Here is a 19,478-nt window from a genome sequence, read left to right on the forward strand (position 1 = left end):
GGGACTCGGAGCTGGAAATTGTAAATACTGACACACTCAATGACCTGTTTTCAGCCAGACAACATCTGTCCAGCTCTTATTGTGAAAGAACTTAGATAGTGCTTCCGGTGGTTGCCTGCAGATGAAGGCGGGACGGGAAGTGAAAAACACCGGAGAGCTACTCTCATTGGTCCAGCGGCGCGTAAAGGTCATTGGTACGATTGGTCAACACAGCTGTCAATCACAAACTGAACCCCGCCTCCAAATTACTGTTTCACATTAACAGATTAACAAACAGCAGCGGAGATTCAGATCAATGAACACATTTACAAGATTTAAACTGTAGCTGTAATGATTACATTGATGTACGTGGCTCATTTAAAAACCTACAATATTATTCAAATTTCTCAGACTTATTGAAATATTAAAGAAAATAAAATATTAATGACTGAAGACAGAAATATTCAAAAACAAGTTTATTTCCAAGATTTTAAAACAGACTTAAAAGAAGAGCACAGATGTAAACGTTGATTTGTTTACTGCAGAGCTGCACTAACATGGATTTCCTGCAAATCGCACTTTATTAGCACAATTTTATAAAAGTGTCACTGTGTTAAAGCAGCAGCAATGAATTTACTGGCCATCAGCTAATAAATGAATCGCCGGCTGTTCAGGTGATCAGTTCATCAGTTTGTAATTTTTAAATAAAAACATTGTAAATTCTGTCATTTCAACTTCTCCAACGTGAACATTTTCTGGTTACGTCCCTCTTCCTGTGACAGTAAACTGACGATCTTTGGACAAAACAAGATATTTGAGGAAACAGATAAATTTTTTTCTGACATTTTAGAGACAAAACAGCTGATTAATTGATCTCGACAATAATAACTAGTAGCTCTGATTCAGTGCTTGAACATGATTTTCTGAAATCTGTAGTTTCAGTGAGATGTTGACATTCATTTTATAATCTTTACGGTACAAGATTTGTCAGTGTGTTTAGTACATTAATCTAATGCAGACATTCTCCCAACAAAATGACATGATCACAAAACTAGAACTCTATGAAGTTATTTTGTCATTTCATACACGTTGATTTAAATGTTTATTTTCTTTCTGCTGATCTGTTACTTTCACATCAAATTTCATCGTAAAATTCCTTCTAACACAGAAACATCCATTTACAAACAGAAATAAAAACAGTTTGAAAAAAGTAAAAAAGTTTTTTGATGATTCTGTATTCAATATGAATAAACAAACGTTTCCACAAAACCTTCACAGAACGTTGGCACAACCTCCACTAACTGGTAAATAAGGCCCCAGAGCATCATGGTAGGACAAACTGCTTCAGTACAAATGTTTCTGATGTTTCACTGCTGAGCTAGTTGATGCTGAATTGTTTCTGCAGATCCAGATGTTTGTTTACGTTTAATCAGCTGACCATCACCTGCTGACATCACACAACTGTCACACCTGAGCCTTCAAGATGAAACAGAGCAACGAGAAAACAAAAACAAACCAACACAAAGGTACGAGAACCAAACCTGCAGCCCCTCATCTAAATCACGTGACCAAGACTCTGCCCCTCTATGACATCAGAGGACATAAATTAAGAATAAATACATTTAAATAGACTTGCGGGAACCAACCTGTGGGTCAAAACTGGAACAAACCTGAAGAGTTTTGACGTTCTGTCTCAGATCTGTTCTGGTTCCTTCTAGAATCCAGCTGAAAACAGAGATCTACAATGAGGTCCAGAACTGGTGATCTGAACAGGAACAGTCCAAAGAAGTCCTAACTGTTCCTCTCAGTTAGCTTAGCACTGGCCTTGTGACGCCATCCCTACACCCAGAATGATGGTTCTGAATATAGAACACGTTCTGCGGTTTTAACACTGCTGCAGAAATGGTTCTGGACTCAATCTCAGTGATGTGTTCTGGAGTCTTTGAGCTGAATTCAAGTTTCTGAACTGTGTGCAGAAGGGTTAAGCTAACCCTAACCCGAACCTGGCCAAGTCCTAGAGAAGTCCAGAAAGAACAACTGTATGAGTAACTCCAGAACCATCAAGGATGGACTCCAGAACAAAACTTTGAAGAGGAGATTTAACCTTTAAAGTTCAGATCCAGAACTCTGTAAATGTGTTCTACAAATGTTCTTTCTCTGCTGGACTTCATCCTGTAACTGTAGTGTCACAGGTTCGATTCTGCTGTAGCAGATCTGGATCAGTGTCAGCTCTGAACCTGTCTGTGATTGGTCAGTCCGGAGCTACGTCTTGTCTACTTGGCCAATTCTCTGAGGAGCAGGTGGATTTGTGGGTCGAGTGGAAAAGCTTCATGAGGTTCTTGAATCGAAGGCGAACCTGCAGGAAACATCACAATCATCCTTAAGTCTGCATTTTAATATTTAAAAAAGAACGACATCACAGCTATACACCTGGACGTTGAAGCCCCGCCCCCTCACACCTGTTGGACTGTCCTGTTTCCCAGCTGGGCGGACACCTGTCTGAATGTGCTCTGATTGGCTCCTCTCTGCTGACACGTCGTCAGGATGAGTCGGTCTGCGTCACTAAAACAAACAGCAGCGTTCAATGTTTTGAAGACATTTACATCATGTTTCCAGAATGTTTTTATTATTAGAATGTTTTCTGATCGTTTCAACAACATCTGTGTGTTACTGTGTGTGTTTATCAGTGATACTGTCTGTTTGTGTGTCTGTTTGTGTTACCGTGTCCAGGTGACCACCTCTCCTCCCTTCGCCTCCATCTTGTTGTTTTTGGCCCCAGCAACTCGTGGCTCCGCCCTCTCCTTTCTGTCATTGGCCGTCTGAGGGTCGAATATGTTCCTGTCTGGAGGATTGTGGGAAATGCAGTCTGTGTCGGCACTGGCTGCTTTGGGTAACGAAGGGGCGTGAAGCTGTGAGAGGAAGTCACAGACTTCCTGCTGCAGGTGTGGGTGGAGTCTGAGCAGAGATGAGAGCTGGGAACATGATCAATCAATCAGAACATGGATCAGCACAAACACCAATCAGTCATCAGTCAATTAATATAACACGCAGTAGAAACACCAATCAATCGATCGATCGATCAGCAGAAACGCTGATTGATCATTCAATCCATTAGGCCAACAATCAGCCAATTATTGATAATTTGATTAGACTTGTAGTAAGATGAAATATTTAAACTGATGATCAGCTGATACCTGGTCCATGTCTTCAGGTGAGGGGGCAGGGCTTCCCTGCAACACTGACACCACCTGCTGGTAGGGGGCGGAGCTTTCTCCCAGGCTCCGTCTCAGTCGCCGAAGAAACCGTCGGCTGCGTTCAAACAGCTGCTGCTCCAACAGCTACCAAAGGAGAAGAAGGAGAAGAGGAGGGGTTAACACAAGCACCTGAGTGACCTCACAGTGATGTCAGAGTGATGTCACGCACCAGACTGCAGCGCTGCGCCTGTCTGCAGTTCAGAAATGCAGCGAAGTCTCTGAGCAACTGAGGCCATGGCTGCAGGATGCTGCTCAGTTTGCTGTACAGAACGTCAGGGGCCTCCTGGGGCCCCGCAGCTGAAAACTCATCCAGAACCTGCAGCAGCTGCTCCGGGAGTCCGGTGCTCACCTGTATGGCATCACACACCTGACAGGAAACACACAGGTCAGTGTTTGGGAAAATAAAAGTGATGAATGAAGTGAATGTCAGAATAAGAGCTCACTCTGTGCAGGTAGTCCTGAGCGAAGGCCACATCCTCCGACTGATCATCTCCATCGCTGTCAGCTGACTCCGCCTCCTCCTGGAAACACACACACCGGATCGGTAAACATATGGACTATTTCTACACTCATCATCTGATGTAGAACTTTCAGATTATTAAAGCGGTTGGAAAAATAAATCTGAATATAGGAGGCGATGATTTTTCTAATTAGTAGTAAACAGTGAAGTGCAATTTCACTTAAATGATTGTAGCACATTACAGTAATCAGATTACTTGTTAGTAGAACAGTAGAGTATTTGCTAAGATGTCAAATTAAAACTAACAGTTTAGATGTCCTAGATTAAAAATTCTGGCTCAACAACAGGAACAAAAGTCACTTGTTCAGCCTCATATCATCACACTTCCACCTCCATGCTTCACTGTCAGGACGATGCATCCACTGTGGTAGTCCTGGTCAGGTTCACACCAAACATGCTGGACTCCATCTGAACCCAACTCATTTATCTTCATCTGACCAAAGAATGTCCTCCAACATTTATCAGGCTACTTTCATGTTCTTTAGCAAACTTTCATCTGGAAGTTTAGTTCTGAGCAGCAACAGATGTTTTTTTCTTGTCCTCCATCCATAGAGGTTGATGTTCCGAATTGTCCTGATTGTTCTAATTGAAATGTCCTTCACACTGTCTGATCTTCACACAAACAAAGACTTCCATTCATATCCCCTGTAGCAAATCTGAAGCAGCTGCCATCTGTTTCTCACAACTAAACTGTCAAAGTAGGTCAGTGTCTGTGAAGTCATTTTAGGAGCTCTGATTAGTGGAACTATGGCTCCTTTTATACCTCCTGATTGGTTTTTAGTTGCTCACTGATCTTCCTGGATCCTTTTCCATCTTTGTCAAGTCTCACAGTCAGATTTTTCGCTTCCTCTGCTCAATTCCTTTGAATGTGGTCCATGATGCAGACATAGATAGACTCAGTCCATAGGTCCAGAACTGAGAAAGTTCTGCTATTCACGGTTCATTTTAGAACCATGTTCATCAGTTAGACTGATTGGAAATCACAGCTGGACTCGGTTTAGTTTCACTGAGTTTCTACTTTGGAGCCTGAATTTTCAATAAAGTTTGTCTTTCCTGGACTTCTGTTTTTGGTTCTTGTTCCTGTTGGTTTTTGAAAGCAGGGACACGTGAACAAAATCTGCATGCTTACCTGCAGCTGGACGACAGACGCTCTGGATTCATCTGAAGATGTTCCTCTATCCTCTTTTTCTCTGGATGGCAGAGTCTGTTCTTGCTTCCTGTCTGGCTCTGCCTCCTCCAGGTCATCATCACTTCCTGCAGCGCTGGACGAAGATTCAGACAAAGTCAGGCGGATGTCGCCCTCCTCTTCCTCCTCCTCCTCTTCTTCTTCTTCCTTCACTCTGATGACATCATCTGCCAACAGCGGTAAAGATGAGGGGCCTTCAGGAGGAGGTGGCAGTGTGGTGTTCAGGGCATCTCTCCCAGCAGGAGGCGGAGTCACCCTGCTCCTCCTCAGACATGCCAGCATCTGACAATGGCGTCTGATTCGCTCTCTGGTTGCTGTAGAGATGGAGGAGGGTGTGATGTTGGCAGGGTTGTCAGTTCTGGTCTGCAGGAGGCGTTGGAGTGGTGCTCGTGGAGGCGGAGGTGATGAGGAGAAGTCAGCAGGAGGAGGTGATGAGGAGAAGTCAGCAGGAGGAGGTGATGGGGAGAAGTCAGCAGGAGGAGGTGATGGGGAGAAGTTAGCAGGAGGAGGTGATGAGGAGAAGTCAGCAGGAGGAGGTGATGGGGAGGAACCGGTGGGTGGATGGGGGAGGGGCTGCTGCAGCAGCACGAAGCCGATTCGTCTGAAGCCCAGGTGATCTGGGAGGCGGGGCGGGTACTGGCAGCTGGGGGGGAAGCTGTAGCTGCTGGGGGCGGAGCGTAGGAAGGTCAGCTGACTCTGACGGACCACGCCCCCCCTGCAGGAGTGCGGCGCCTCAGGGGTGGAGCCAGAAGGATCGTTGTAGCGGCTGATGGTCGGGAAGATGACGGGAAGACTCCGCTGAGAGCAAACAGACATCATTACCTGCTGAGACCTGATAAGCTTATAACCGATACAAATATCTGTAGCCAGTCAGGAAACAACTCAACTACAGCCAGTCAGCAAACACCTCAACTAAAGTCAATCAGGAAACACCTCAACTACAGCCAGTCAGCAAACACCTCAACTAAAGTCAATCAGGAAACACCTCAACTACAGCCAGTCAGCAAACACCTCAACTACGGCCAGTCAGGAAACACCTCAACTACAGTCAATCAGGAAACACCTCAACTACAGTCAATCAGGAAACACCTCAACTACAGTCAATCAGGAAACACCTCATCTACAGTCAATCAGGAAACACCTCAACTACAGTCAATCAGGAAACACCTCAACTACAGTCAATCAGGAAACACCTCAACTACAGCCAGTCAGCAAACACCTCAACTACAGCCAGTCAGCAAACACCTCAACTACAGCCAGTCAGCAAACACCTCAACTACAGCCAGTCAGGAAACACCTCAACTACAGTCAATCAGGAAACACCTCAACTACAGCCAGTCAGCAAACACCTCAACTACAGTCAATCAGGAAACACCTCATCTACAGTCAATCAGGAAACACCTCAACTACAGTCAATCAGGAAACACCTCAACTACAGCCAGTCAGCAAACACCTCAACTACAGCCAGTCAGCAAACACCTCAACTACAGCCAGTCAGCAAACACCTCAACTACAGCCAGTCAGGAAACACCTCAACTACAGTCAATCAGGAAACACCTCAACTACAGCCAGTCAGCAAACACCTCAACTACAGCCAGTCAGGAAACACCTCAACTACAGTCAATCAGGAAACACCTCAACTACAGCCAGTCAGCAAACACCTCAACTACAGCCAGTCAGCAAACACCTCAACTACAGCCAGTCAGGAAACACCTCAACTACAGTCAATCAGGAAACACCTCAACTACAGCCAGTCAGCAAACACCTCAACTACAGCCAGTCAGGAAACACCTCAACTACAGTCAATCAGGAAACACCTCAACTACAGCCAGTCAGCAAACACCTCAACTACAGCCAGTCAGGAAACACCTCAACTACAGTCAATCAGGAAACACCTCAACTACAGCCAGTCAGGAAACACTCCAACTACAGCCAGTCAGCAAACACCTCAACTACAGCCAGTCAGCAAACACCTCAACTACAGCCAGTCAGGAAACACCTCAACTACAGTCAATCAGGAAACACCTCAACTACAGCCAGTCAGCAAACACCTCAACTACAGTCAATCAGGAAACTCCTCATCTACAGTCAATCAGGAAACACCTCAACTACAGTCAATCAGGAAACACCTCAACTACAGCCAGTCAGCAAACACCTCAACTACAGCCAGTCAGCAAACACCTCAACTACAGCCAGTCAGCAAACACCTCAACTACAGCCAGTCAGGAAACACCTCAACTACAGTCAATCAGGAAACACCTCAACTACAGCCAGTCAGCAAACACCTCAACTACAGCCAGTCAGGAAACACCTCAACTACAGCCAGTCAGGAAACACCTCAACTACAGTCAATCAGGAAACACCTCAACTACAGCCAGTCAGGAAACACTCCAACTACAGCCAGTCAGCAAACACCTCAACTACAGCCAGTCAGCAAACACCTCAACTACAGCCAGTCAGGAAACACCTCAACTACAGTCAATCAGGAAACACCTCAACTACAGCCAGTCAGCAAACACCTCAACTACAGTCAATCAGGAAACTCCTCATCTACAGTCAATCAGGAAACACCTCAACTACAGTCAATCAGGAAACACCTCAACTACAGCCAGTCAGCAAACACCTCAACTACAGCCAGTCAGCAAACACCTCAACTACAGCCAGTCAGCAAACACCTCAACTACAGCCAGTCAGGAAACACCTCAACTACAGTCAATCAGGAAACACCTCAACTACAGCCAGTCAGCAAACACCTCAACTACAGCCAGTCAGGAAACACCTCAACTACAGTCAATCAGGAAACACCTCAACTACAGCCAGTCAGCAAACACCTCAACTACAGCCAGTCAGGAAACACCTCAACTACAGTCAATCAGGAAACACCTCAACTACAGCCAGTCAGGAAACACTCCAACTACAGATGCAACTAAAATATCTGCTTGGTCTCTAAAATGTCAGAAAATGGTGAAAAATGTGGATCAGTTTCCTCAAATGTCTTGTTTTGTCCAAAGATTTTCCTATATTAACGGTATCTTGCTTTTTGGACTCGCAACTTTATTTTTATTCTTCCTATTCATCCTCCCTGTTATGTTCTTAATGCTATAGTGTATCTGAATAACTGTTAATATGTTACGTGAACATACTGTACACCTATTCAGCCTGTTGTTCTTTATTCTATTGTTATTATTATAACTTATACTCCAGTGTGACTTATATATGTTTTTTTCTTCTTCATGATGCCTTTTTCGACTGGTGCGACTTATACTCCGGAGAAACTTATAGTCCGAAAAATACGGTAATCACAAAAAGCACATCGGCTGATTTTGACTGACACAAATATTTTTTGCTCTTCCTTGATCATCAGCACCAAAGCATAAATATTTAGTGATTCACATGAAACCAGATGACTGTTTTCCTACCACCAGCCACAGAGGCATGACGCTCTCCTCTCTCTCCACAGGGGGGCGCCGCTCTGCTGGATCCACATGACGACAGGCCACCGGCATCGACCAGAGCAGCCGCTGATACCTGAAGGCCTGCAGACACAGAGCAGCATCAATCAACGAATAAGTAATCTCAGACTCATCACGCCACAGAAAAAGAGAAAATCTAGTCTGATATCTGTCTCACTGGGTTTAATTTAAACTTTATTTAATTGAATATGGGCCACTTTTGACCAATGTTGTGCATCAAAGGGTTAAAAGAGTCTGCTGACCTGCAGCTCCACACGAGAACATGAAACAAATACTAACATCAATGTTTGACCATTTAATCAGCAGCACAAAGTTCTGTTTGACCAGAACAAATCCACAGATATAAACTGTTTGACATGACTGTCAGAGTTACACTACAAACACTGTGTGTGTACGTTACCTTGACGATGTTGTCAGGGAAACCAGGTCTGCAACACTGCAAGATTCTTCGTCGTACTTGGACCAAAGTCTTCCTCAGCAGGAACTGAGACACCAGCTTTGGAGGGTCACATGATCCTTCCATGTTCCTGAGGCCGAGTACCAGCAGGCTGAGGACCCACACAGACACACACATTATTGTAATGTGGTCCACAGTACTAACACTTCATCCTTTAATCCTCTGAACTCTGAGCAGTTCCTGTCTCATTTTTCCACAGTGCGGTTCCTTTTTCCCTACAATCTAAAGACCTGCAGCTCCATGGAAACAAAACAACATGAAGAACTCAGAACTCAGACATGTCTTCTGTCAGTAGCACTCATAATGACAGGAATCAGAATCTCTGGCTAATAAACTGTGTCATTTTGGAGATTTAAAGAAAACACATTTGTGAGACCTGCTGCTGGGTTTTGAGCTTCAGAGGGTAAAAGTTCTGAGAATCAGCCTCATGTTCTCAGTCTGATAGTCTAAAACTCAGACCAGTTCTGACAAACACAGTTTGGTTCATATTTGAACTTTTTGTCCTCCAACAGGTGTTAGCAGTGAGTGTTTACCAGTCCTCGGCTGCAGTGAATGCTGCCGTCCTGCGGGGGCAGTACAGGTTGGGGTCGAGGCTGGCGCAGGGCAGCAGCTCTGGGTAGAGGAAGACTGGACGGGTGGCAAAGATCCAGGCCAGCTCAGCCGGCATGACGGGGAAGGATCGCACTGAAACAGAGCCAGAGAGGCAGCGTTAGAGCCGCCATGACAACCTGCTGCTCCTCCCATGATGCATTGCTGCAGGTTACTCACTGTATCCTCTGGCGTCTGGTGGGCGGAGCTGCGGCTGGTAGCTGATGGGAGCCTGACGCAGCTCCTCCAGCAGCTGCAGTGCCCCCTGCAGGTTGGAGGCCCTGAATACACTGCAGAAACCAGGGCGATCTGCAGACCGGATCAACTCGCCACGCTGTGCCAAAATGTTCAGCTCAAACTGACGGGTCGCCATGGAAACAAACAGATCACAATCAGAAACACAGACATGATAAATAACTGAATACAAAATACAAGTAATAATCAACCATCCAGATTAGGAGGTGTTACTGTGAGTTACCAGGAACTGTCGGCTAGTCTCAGCCTCACTCTGCAGTTTGGACACAGGTGAAGACAACAGGTGGACCTGAGTCAGCAGCTGGACGTGCTGAGAGACAGACCGGTGAGACACAGACAGAAACAGGTGAGCGACAGACAGTGTGTAGCCAAAGTGTCTGTGCTTTTATCCCGCTGTCAGTCTGTTAACCTGCTTCATTTATCACCTATGGTGGAACTTCTTCCTGGTACTTGTACTATAACTGTAACTGTTGTGTACAGCTGTGTACAGGTGTGTACCTGCTGTAGCTGCTGCTGCAGGCGTGTCTTCTGTTGTGCGTTCAGCCTCAGTGTGTGCGGTTCTGTACAATGTGTGTTATTCGGTGTGTGTGTCTGTCTCCTCCTGATCAAAGCCAGCTGCTGCTTCACAGTACGCTGCCCTGTGATTGGTCCATCCTCCTGCTCGTCTTCAGCCACCGCTCTGAAGCACAAACACACAAACACGTGTTACATACATGTGCTGCTGCTGGTGTGTGTGTGTGTTGGATTACGTATGTGTGCTACTGCTGCTGTGTGTATGTTGGGTTACATACGTGTGCTGCTGCTGTGCGTGTGTCTGTACAATTTGTGTTTCCTCCTGTGGCTCCTCCTCTTCCTCATGGCCTTCATCGTCCACCTCCTGTCCAGCCAGGTCCTCTTTTAGCTGAAATACACACAGGTGAAGGGTGTTGGTGTACTGATGAACAGGTGACAGGTGTTGGTGTGCTGATGAACAGGTAAATGCAGATATGATGAGTGTTTATACCGTTTCAAAGAGCTCCTCCATCAACTCGTTCACCTCCTTCTCTGCAGAAAGAGCAAACCAACATCAGTTGTCACTTACTGGTCAGCCATTGATCAGTCAAACAGCTGAGCACCTTCTGAATGATTCCTGTTGATCAGCTCATCAAGTGACAGACTGATCAATTTAGCTCTGATCATCAATAAAAGAGCTCTGCCTGTGTGTATGTGTGTGTACTGACTAGTGATGCGGACAGCCTTGTCGTCACGGTAATCCTCCAGATCAGGTTCATCATTATCAGCCAGGAAGTTGTACTCTGGATCATCTTCATCGTCACACTCCTCTGATAGAGACAGACAGTTAGAGAGAAGGAGGCTACAGAGGCTGATTGTAGAGACTGGAGTCACATGTGGACCTGCTTGTTGTTGAGAGTCCATACAACATTTACAACGCTCACCTTCGTTGTCCATGTCTGAGGTCATCAGGCCTCTCAGCCAATCAGTCCACTCCCTGTCCTCGTGGGCGGAGCTGGAGTCATACATGTCAGGTGTGATGTCAGGAGCACGGAGCTCCGCCTCCAGCTGTCCGAGTGGGATGTCCCGGAGAGGACGCTTGGACCGAGTCCGGTACGCCATCAGACCTGCCTCATCCTCTGACTCAGACAAAGGCTGACAGGGAGACTGATAATCAATAACCATTATCAAATCACTCTCTACCAAGTAGTCCTACTGATCTACCAACTGGTCCTTCAGATCTACCAACTGGCCCTAAAGAGCTAACAAATGGTCCTATTGATCTACTAACTGTTCCTATAGATCTACCATCTGGTCCCAAAGATCTACCAACTGGTTCTACAGACCTACCAACTGGTCCTATAGATCTACCAACTGGTCCTCAAGACCTACTAACTGGTTACATAGATCTATCTACTGGTCCTACAGATCTACCAAGTGGTCCTACAGACACACCAACTGGTCCTCAAGATCTACTAACTGGTCCCATAGATATACCAACTGGTCATAAAGATCTACCAACTGGTTCTACAGAACTACCAACTGGTCCCATAGATATACCAACTGGTCCTAAAGATCTACCAACTGGTCCTTCAGATCTACCAACTGGTCCTAAAGATCTACCAACTGGTCCCAAACATCTACTTACTGGCTCCATAGATCTATCACCTGGTCCTATAGATACACCTACTGGTCCTCAAGATCTACCAACTGGTATCATAGGTCTACCAACTGGTCCTAAAGATCTACCAACTGGACCTACAGATGTACAACTGGTCCTATAAATCTGTGGATTGGTCCTTCTGATCTACCGACTTGTCCTACAGATCTACTGACTGATCCCAAAGATCTACCAACTGGTAATACAGATCTACCTATTGGTCCTCAAGATCAACTACCTGGTCCCAAAGATGTAACAACTGGGCCTGAAGATCAACTAACTGGTCCCGAAGATCCACCAACTGGTTCTAAATATCTATCATCCAGTCCTGAAGATCTTTTAAATGGTCTCAAAGCTCACATGTAGTTCATCTTGGTTGTTCTGTTAGGTACAATTGTTTGGAATTACCTGGTAGGGCTCCATACAAACAGCTAGCTCCTCCTCCACAGCATGAAGCTTCTCCAGGAATGTGCGGTCAGTCACAGCTTTAGGAGGTGGGGCTTTGGGTGGAGGGGGAGGTCCCATTGAGACAGGCCCTGCCCTCAAACACCTGGATCGGCTTCGAGAACTCTGAGAGGAGGAACATCAGCAGAGCGTCATGTAGGTTTGTTATCATATATCCGACTGATGGTGGATGTTGGATGATAAGCAGCAGTTACCTGCCAGGGGCTGCAGCTCTCCTCATCCACTCGGCTTAGGCGACTCCCTCTGGGTGACGAAGTTGTGCTCTCCATGTCGCTCTCCTGGAACGTCTGCAAACACACCGATCAATAATTAATCATGAGCATGAGAATACGGTGCAGCCAATCAGAGCAGGGCCTCACATCTTCAGCCGTCTCATCCTCATCCTCCTCGTCTGGGCGGTACTCTTCATCAGAGGAGTCTTCTTCAGCCAGAGGAATATCCACAAACTGAGGAGCCTGAAGACAAACAGCTTTACTTGAAATTAATGTCAACCAGCACAAACAAGATTTAATGGTTCAAATTTAAAACGATCAAACATGATTTGAATTCTTTCAAATGTGTTTAACACAAAAAATCTTATTTCTGTTAAAACAAGATGTTTTTCTAAAGTGTTGAATTTATTAAAATCTTTGATAAAACTCTGAGAAAACTTTTTTACAGTTTATTTTTAAACTGTAAGGATGTAAATAAAACAAGATTTCACCTGTTTAAAAAAAAATCTTAATAAAACATACAAAGCATGTAGTTTCTTGAGGAGCACACTGTTTAATAGCATATTCAGATATTTTAAAAAAATGCTTAAAAATGTTAACAATTAAAACAGATTTGTGTTCAGTTATGTCAGTGGTAAATGTCATATCATAAAATGGTTTTACGTGTTCAAAAAATGCAAATTATGTTAAAAATTAGACAATTTCTCAGTGTTATTTAAATGTGTAAAAAATATTTTGAGCTTAAAGATTATTTTAAAAGCTATTAAACATTGCTTCAGGTTAGTGAAATACTGGAAATGTGTGCTGAAGGACAGTCACATAAACAACAGGTCAGCGGTGTCCTGTTTGACCTCTGACCTTTACCTTGTGGGCGTCACTGGTCTTCTTGATGGGAGAAATGTTCCAGGCTGGAATCACCTGACAGGAAACAGAAGATTTAGAATCTGTCCGCCGTGATTTAAGATGATGGACTGTGAACAGACTCACCACTCCTTTCTCCACCACCTCTTTAAACTTGGATCGAGTCATTTTAGGCTCCTGAAGAGAGGAAAAACACCTTCATAAGTAAAAACAGGTGAAACACCTCACGGTGGTTCTGAGCATTCTGATTGGACGACAGATGGAAACTCACAAAGGGAGGGACGGCCTCCGTCTCGTTGATGGCGGCTTTCATCATGGCCACCACATGCTCGTTAGTGATCACCTCCTGCAGGTCAAAGGTCAAACATTAAAATTCAAAACATCCTGACAGAATCGTCACAGCATCGAAATCCTGTTCTGTTTGTTTGGTGTTGCAGCACTTAACCAGATAATCCAGGATTACTTTAGTTAGCCTGACTAACTGTCATCTTGCTTCTGGCCCATAAAGCACCATTCAACATAGTTCAGGCTCAGTTACTCTGGGAGAATAACCTGGTCCAGATCAGACTAACTGTCAGTCAGATGAACTGCAAGGCTACCTGTCAGGCTGAACTAGAGCAAACTGTCAGGCCAATATCTGGTTAATCCTGACTTGCTGTTTAACCACAGCTCCTGTAACACTGCCTGACAGACAGTTAAATCCAGATTGTAAAGCTGACTCTGCTGTGTTGCCATAATATTAGATTATTTTTAACACTATCAGTCCAGAGGCTAACGTATATTTATTTATTTATTTGGAGCTGTAGTGTGGCTCTGTTTGTTAGCACCCTCGCCTCACAGCTAGGAGATCCCTGGTTTGCATCCTAGCCTGGTTCTGGGATCTTTCTGTGTGAAGCTTCCATGTTCTCCCTGCTGAGTTCTCCGTCTTCCTCCCACAGGCCAAAGACATGCTGAGTTTAACAGATTCTAAACTGTCTGTTGGTGTGAATGTGAGTGTGCTTGACCTGTCCAGGTGAACCCTGCCTTTGCCCTGAGTCTGCAACCCAACAGAGGATTAAGTGGTGTATGAAGAGATGGATTTATTAATCTTATTTAGTTTTTATTTTATCACTATTCCCCTCGATAACATTATGAACAACAGATGAAAATTAGCTGCAGCTGCACATGGCAAAAATCAGTTTAATTAACAGACTATTTTGAGCAGAGAATAATACACGTCTCTACTGAACATAATCCGGTGTTCACTCACGTGGATGATGTTTCTGACGTTCACAGTGGTCAGGTTGTGTTGTTTGGACTTTGTCTCCAGTGACTGGTCCAGCTGTCTGTCAATCTCCACGTCCACTCCTGCCTCCTCCTCCTCGCTCTCCGAGGCTCTGCCACTCTCCTCATCATTAGTCACTTTCCTGCTCCTCTTCCTAGCTGCCTTCCTCCTCGCCGCCTTCACCTCCACCTGGCTGTCCTCTGAGACAACAGACAACCGCAGTCATTCAGGAGGGACATACCTGCCTTTTGAGGACATTTCTGACCTGTGAGGACGTTTTGTGCGTTACCCATAGTGATGACGAGGCTGGAGTCGGTGGTGTTCTCCATGACCAGCAGGTATCCCTCCTCCGCCGCCTCCTCGGCTCCACCCCCTGCAGGAGTTGTAGGAGGAAGCAGCAGAGCATCATGGGAGCTGGTGTCGGTGGCAGACTGCAGTTTGGACGTACTGAGTTTGAGGCGTTTGCGGGCCGCGTTCATCGTGGAGAAACATGACCTCTGACCTCAGAAACAGTGACATCAATACTGTGATATAAATATCATCTGATAACATTTAAAGAACTAAACAGTGAACTACTGAGTAGAACAGACAGATGACAGGAATAAACTGGTTTCAGGTGACGTCTATTAAATTTAGCTTTTACCTGTATAAGGGGATTCCAATAAAAATGTTTGGAATTTTTCAAACGTATTTTCTAGTTTTCTTCTTCTGTGTCTAACTCTGGAAGTTGAATTATTGTTTAAGCAGTTTGTTAATAGTTGTACAGCCTGCCATGGGCCACTCAGACTTCATACTTTACCTTATTGATTTATTTTTACATCTTTAATTAATATCTTTTGGATACATATTTGCTTCAATTACATTTTGAGACGGTTTTTTTTTTTTTTTTTTTAGCATTTTCTTGCATCTTTAGGATACTCTATCAATATTTTTTTTAGAACGGTGTGTAAGTTTTATTAACATATTTGGGTATACTTATATTTTTTATTAACACTGCATTCAATTTAATGCCTTATTATCTTTTTAGGTTTTATTCATTCTTTTGGATGATTTTTGACAGATTATTAATTGTCATGCATTTCGTGGAATTTAACATTTTTTGACTGTTGTCAACAACAGATCAAAATTAGCTGGTTTCTGTGTCTGGTAGTTTGCCAGTTAAACTATAAAATAAATAAAACGATATTAACTGGATCTAAATAGAGCTCTGGAGGCTGCAGGGAGACTTACGGTTTGTTTCTGTGGTGCTGTGAAGCCCTTCTCTGCTGCTGTTAGGATCCAAACACGGTAACACACCGACGTGTTGAGCCACCGCAGCGAGTTAGCCGCTGTCTGTTAGCAGTTAGCTGCGGTTAGCCTCTGACCGGCGGCTCCGTCCAAATTTCCGTATTCAGTCCCGCCTGAGTGTCCAAAGAACTCCAGCTTCAGGCGGCTAACCTGCCGTGACAGGTCGCTCCTTCAGGCGGAGGTAGATTACCGGTCAGTGTCTGGTTCAGTTACGCACGACGCCGCCCACAGTACCGCGGGTTCTACCGTCAGGCTTCTCCGTTGCAGCTCGGACCGCCACAACCGTCAAGCTCCGCTTCAAAAACTACACTTCCTGTAACGTCACTGTCGCCGCCGGCAGCAGGTTGACGTCACCAAGTGTAAAATTGTCAAAAAATAGCAATGAAATTACCCAAAAATGAAGTAAATTAAATGTCAGAAAAAAGTACAAAATATAAGGAAATTTCATTTACATATATATGTATGTGTATATATATATATATGTATGTGTATATATATATATATATAAAAAGAGAAAATTAATAAAATCGAAAAAAATCACACACACACACACACATATATATATATATATATATATATATATATATATATATATATATATATATATATATATATATATATATATATATATATATATATCCATCCATCCATTATCTATACACTGCTTAATCCTCATTAGGGTCGCGGGGGGGCTGGAGTCTATCCCAGCTGACTCGGGCGAAGGCAGGGGACACCCTAGACAGGTCGCCAGTCTGTCGCAGGGCCACATACAGAGACAAACAATCGCTCTCACATTCACACCTACGGGCAATTTAGAATGATCAGTTAACCTCAGCATATTTTTGGACTGTGGGAGGAAGCCGGAGTACCTGGAGAAAACCCACGCATGCACAGGGAGAACATGCAAACTCCATGCAGAAAGGGAAAGTCGGGACGCGAAGGGATCTTCTCACTGCAAGGCGAAAGTGCTAACCACTACACCACTGTGCAGCCCTATCTATCTATATCTATCTATATATATATAGAGAGAGATAGAAAGATATATAGATATATATATGAAAATGATAAACTGTCTCAAAAAAAGACACGAGTATTTTCTGAAATTTCCTGTTTGAATATGTAAATTAGATATTGTCTCACTACAAAAGCACAAAACATCCAAAAGAGAAATTTGAAGGATACAATGTCTTGTAGTTCTGTCTGTGATCGATAACTCCACAGAAATTGATATTCATATTGATCAGTGGTTATCTCTCTGTACATGTGTTGTGAAATTAAATTTATTCAAAATGACATTTGCAACATTGAGGCGGTGTTTATTCTGAATTTTAACATTAAAACTGAATAGTAAAACTAATTACTTATCTGTAGCTGATCAACTGAGTCACAGCAGGATGTTTGAGTGGATCGATTTTCCGTCAGCTGCTCACTGCGACATTACGGTGATCGATACATCTGATTACTGATCAGTTGCACTTCTCATGCAGATATAATGTAACAGAAGCTTTGTGGAACGAAAACGATTTGAAAACTTAATCAACACATGAAGCTTGTAGTTTGTATTAAAACACTTTATTTTATGTTAATGTGATTTTAAAACAGCAGCTGCTGAACCTGTTCCACCTGCCAGGTGTGTCTGCTGATGTCATCGGTGGGCGGTCCTTCGGGCTGCAGGACTCAGAGCCTTCAGAGCAGCAGCAGGTCTCCTCAGCTCCTTTATCACCTGCAAACCCAGAGCTTTAACAGGCTGGAAGCAGGACCGGGTCCCGCTGGGACTAGAACCAGAGGGAGACGGGTCCGCCGCCTCCTGCGGCTCGGTCACCGTCACCATCACCGGTCTGTTCCGGTGAAACAGTGACTCCCTCCGGTTCGTGCACGGGCTCGCAGCCAGCGCGGCGCTGAAGCCGTAAGGAGTCGTCACCTTCGGGACATGTGACAGAGACATGGCCGCCCGGGTTGTCAGGTCCGTGTCTGCTGACTCGGCGGGGCTGTGGCCGTGGCGAGGACGGAGCAGGTGCCGGTGGGAGGAGGCGGGGGTGGGCGGGGCCTCATCATGGTCGGACAGCAGCCTGATTCGGTCTGGTTCGGCCCGCTGAGGCTGCGGAGACAAGCTGGAGAGGATGAAGAAGCTCGGGATCCGGTCCGGAGTCAGAACCAAAGATCGCAGAGACGATCTGGGTTTAACGGACGACATAATGTCTGCAGAGACACACAGACACAAAGATACATCCAGCTGAAGAGACACAAAGACAGATACATTCAGCTGCAGAGACACAAAGAGACACTGAGCTAATGAGACACAAAGACACATTAAGCTGCAGAGACACAAAGACAGCAAGCTGAAGAGACACAAAGAGACACTGAGCTACAGGGACACAAAGACACATTAAGCTGCAGAGACACAAAGAGACATCCAGTTGAAGAGACACAAAGACGGATACATTCAGCTGCAGAGACACACACAAAGAGACACTGAGCAACAGAGACACAAAGACACATTAAACTGCAGAGACGCAAAGAGACATCCAGTTGAAGAGACACAAATACAGATACATTCAGCTGCAGAGACACAGACACAAAGAGACACTGAGTAACAGAGACACAAAGACACATTAAGCTGCAGAGACACAAAGAAACATCCAGTTGAAGAGACACAAATACAAATACATTCAGCTGCAGAGACACAGACACAAAGAGACACTGAGCAACAGGGACACAAGACACATTAAGCTGCAAAGGTACAAAGAGGCATTCAGATGCAAAGACACAGACACGAAGAGACATTCAGCTTAAGAGACACAAATATATGAAGACATTCAACTGCAGAGACACTGAGCTACAAAGACATGGACACATTAAGCTGCAGAGGTACAAAGAGACATTCAGCTGCAGAGACACAGACACAAAGAGACACTGAGCTGCAGACTGCAATTTTGCAGGTACATTTTTATAGTGAGTTAAAAACTCAAGTTCACCAGGTTTACCTGAACAGGTGAAACAGCACGTCTACCTGGAACTCCTCTGCAGATCAATAAAGTTTATGATTTAAAGCAGCAGATCAATAAAGTTGCTGATTGAAAAAGAGCAAATCAATAGCTTCAATTCATTTCAAACTGACAGTTGATGGAGGGGAAGTCAACTCACCTGCTCTGAAGGGGTTTAAGAGCAGCAGCAGGGGGATCCAATCAATCAGATGATCAGAGGCTGCTCACTGTCACACCTGCAGACCACCTTAATTAAGGTGGAAATTAAGAAGCATTCCTATGGTCGTCTCTTCCTGTTATGGTGTTTGGTGTTTTTTTTTTAACTGAATTTATATTTAACCTAGTAACATATCCTGAATAAATTTTTATATGCTTCGATTCAATTCTTGTAGTTTTCTGGTTAAAAGATTCAAATTCACATTTTTTCACCACTTAGAAAACCAGCAGTGCAGTAACTTCCATTTTTATTTCTCAGTGTTTTAGATTTTTCTTAACAGTCTTGTAACACGTGAAAGTTTTAACTTGAAAACACCAGAAACCA

At 44.4% G+C, this 19,478-nt stretch overlaps 3 protein-coding genes across 7 annotated transcripts in view; 1 reads left to right on the forward strand and 2 right to left on the reverse strand.

Moving 5' to 3' along the window:
- LOC118469647 (von Willebrand factor A domain-containing protein 5A-like) overlaps positions 1-19,478 on the forward strand; it is a 104,195-nt gene that overhangs the window by 33,942 nt on the left and 50,775 nt on the right.
- On the reverse strand, positions 441-16,250 carry gon4la (gon-4 like a). 3 transcript variants are annotated; one of them, XM_023280229.3, is made up of 26 exons: positions 15,897-16,250; positions 14,956-15,163; positions 14,652-14,866; positions 13,674-13,748; positions 13,529-13,579; positions 13,406-13,459; positions 12,689-12,784; positions 12,524-12,616; positions 12,273-12,434; positions 11,149-11,359; positions 10,933-11,034; positions 10,716-10,756; positions 10,504-10,613; positions 10,211-10,391; positions 9,936-10,022; positions 9,638-9,815; positions 9,403-9,553; positions 8,813-8,960; positions 8,359-8,475; positions 4,883-5,737; positions 3,677-3,754; positions 3,403-3,600; positions 3,174-3,317; positions 2,701-2,951; positions 2,439-2,541; positions 441-2,335 (listed from the first exon to the last, which is right to left on the reverse strand). In XM_023280229.3, exons 2-26 carry the CDS (start codon positions 15,143-15,145, stop codon positions 2,231-2,233), a joined length of 3,996 nt encoding a protein of 1,331 aa, XP_023135997.2. In that variant the 5' UTR covers positions 15,146-15,163; positions 15,897-16,250; the 3' UTR covers positions 441-2,230. The 3 variants fall into 3 exon arrangements, with proteins under 3 accessions (XP_023135997.2, XP_035808717.2, XP_035808718.2); XM_035952824.2 differs by having other exon boundaries at positions 13,406-13,579; XM_035952825.2 differs by having other exon boundaries at positions 13,406-13,579; positions 14,956-15,168.
- LOC129349287 (C2 calcium-dependent domain-containing protein 4C-like) lies at positions 17,510-19,213 on the reverse strand. Of its 3 annotated transcripts, XM_055012064.1 has the most exons (3): positions 19,098-19,213; positions 18,938-18,974; positions 17,510-18,152 (listed from the first exon to the last, which is right to left on the reverse strand). In XM_055012064.1, exon 3 carries the CDS (start codon positions 18,145-18,147, stop codon positions 17,599-17,601), a length of 549 nt encoding a protein of 182 aa, XP_054868039.1. In that variant the 5' UTR covers positions 18,148-18,152; positions 18,938-18,974; positions 19,098-19,213; the 3' UTR covers positions 17,510-17,598. The 3 variants fall into 3 exon arrangements, with proteins under 3 accessions (XP_054868039.1, XP_054868038.1, XP_054868040.1); XM_055012063.1 differs by lacking the exon at positions 19,098-19,213 and having other exon boundaries at positions 18,938-19,087; XM_055012065.1 differs by lacking the exon at positions 19,098-19,213 and having other exon boundaries at positions 17,510-18,186; positions 18,938-19,085.

This window comes from Amphiprion ocellaris, chromosome 7 (genome assembly GCF_022539595.1).
Source record: "Amphiprion ocellaris isolate individual 3 ecotype Okinawa chromosome 7, ASM2253959v1, whole genome shotgun sequence".
NCBI lineage: Eukaryota > Metazoa > Chordata > Actinopteri > Pomacentridae > Amphiprion > Amphiprion ocellaris.

Excerpts from the sequence above, each read along its gene's own strand:
- gon4la (XM_035952824.2), bottom strand. The coding sequence starts at position 15,145 with ATGAACGCGGCCCGCAAACGCCTCAAACTCAGTACGTCCAAACTGCAG. Across the intron at positions 10,023-10,210 it reads TGCAGCAGCAGCTACAGCAG|CACGTCCAGCTGCTGACTCA; the intron begins GTACACACCTGT and ends TCTGTCTCTCAG. Across the intron at positions 9,554-9,637 it reads ACCAGACGCCAGAGGATACA|TGCGATCCTTCCCCGTCATG; the intron begins GTGAGTAACCTG and ends GCTCTGTTTCAG.
- LOC129349287 (XM_055012064.1), bottom strand. The coding sequence starts at position 18,147 with ATGTCGTCCGTTAAACCCAGATCGTCTCTGCGATCTTTGGTTCTGACT.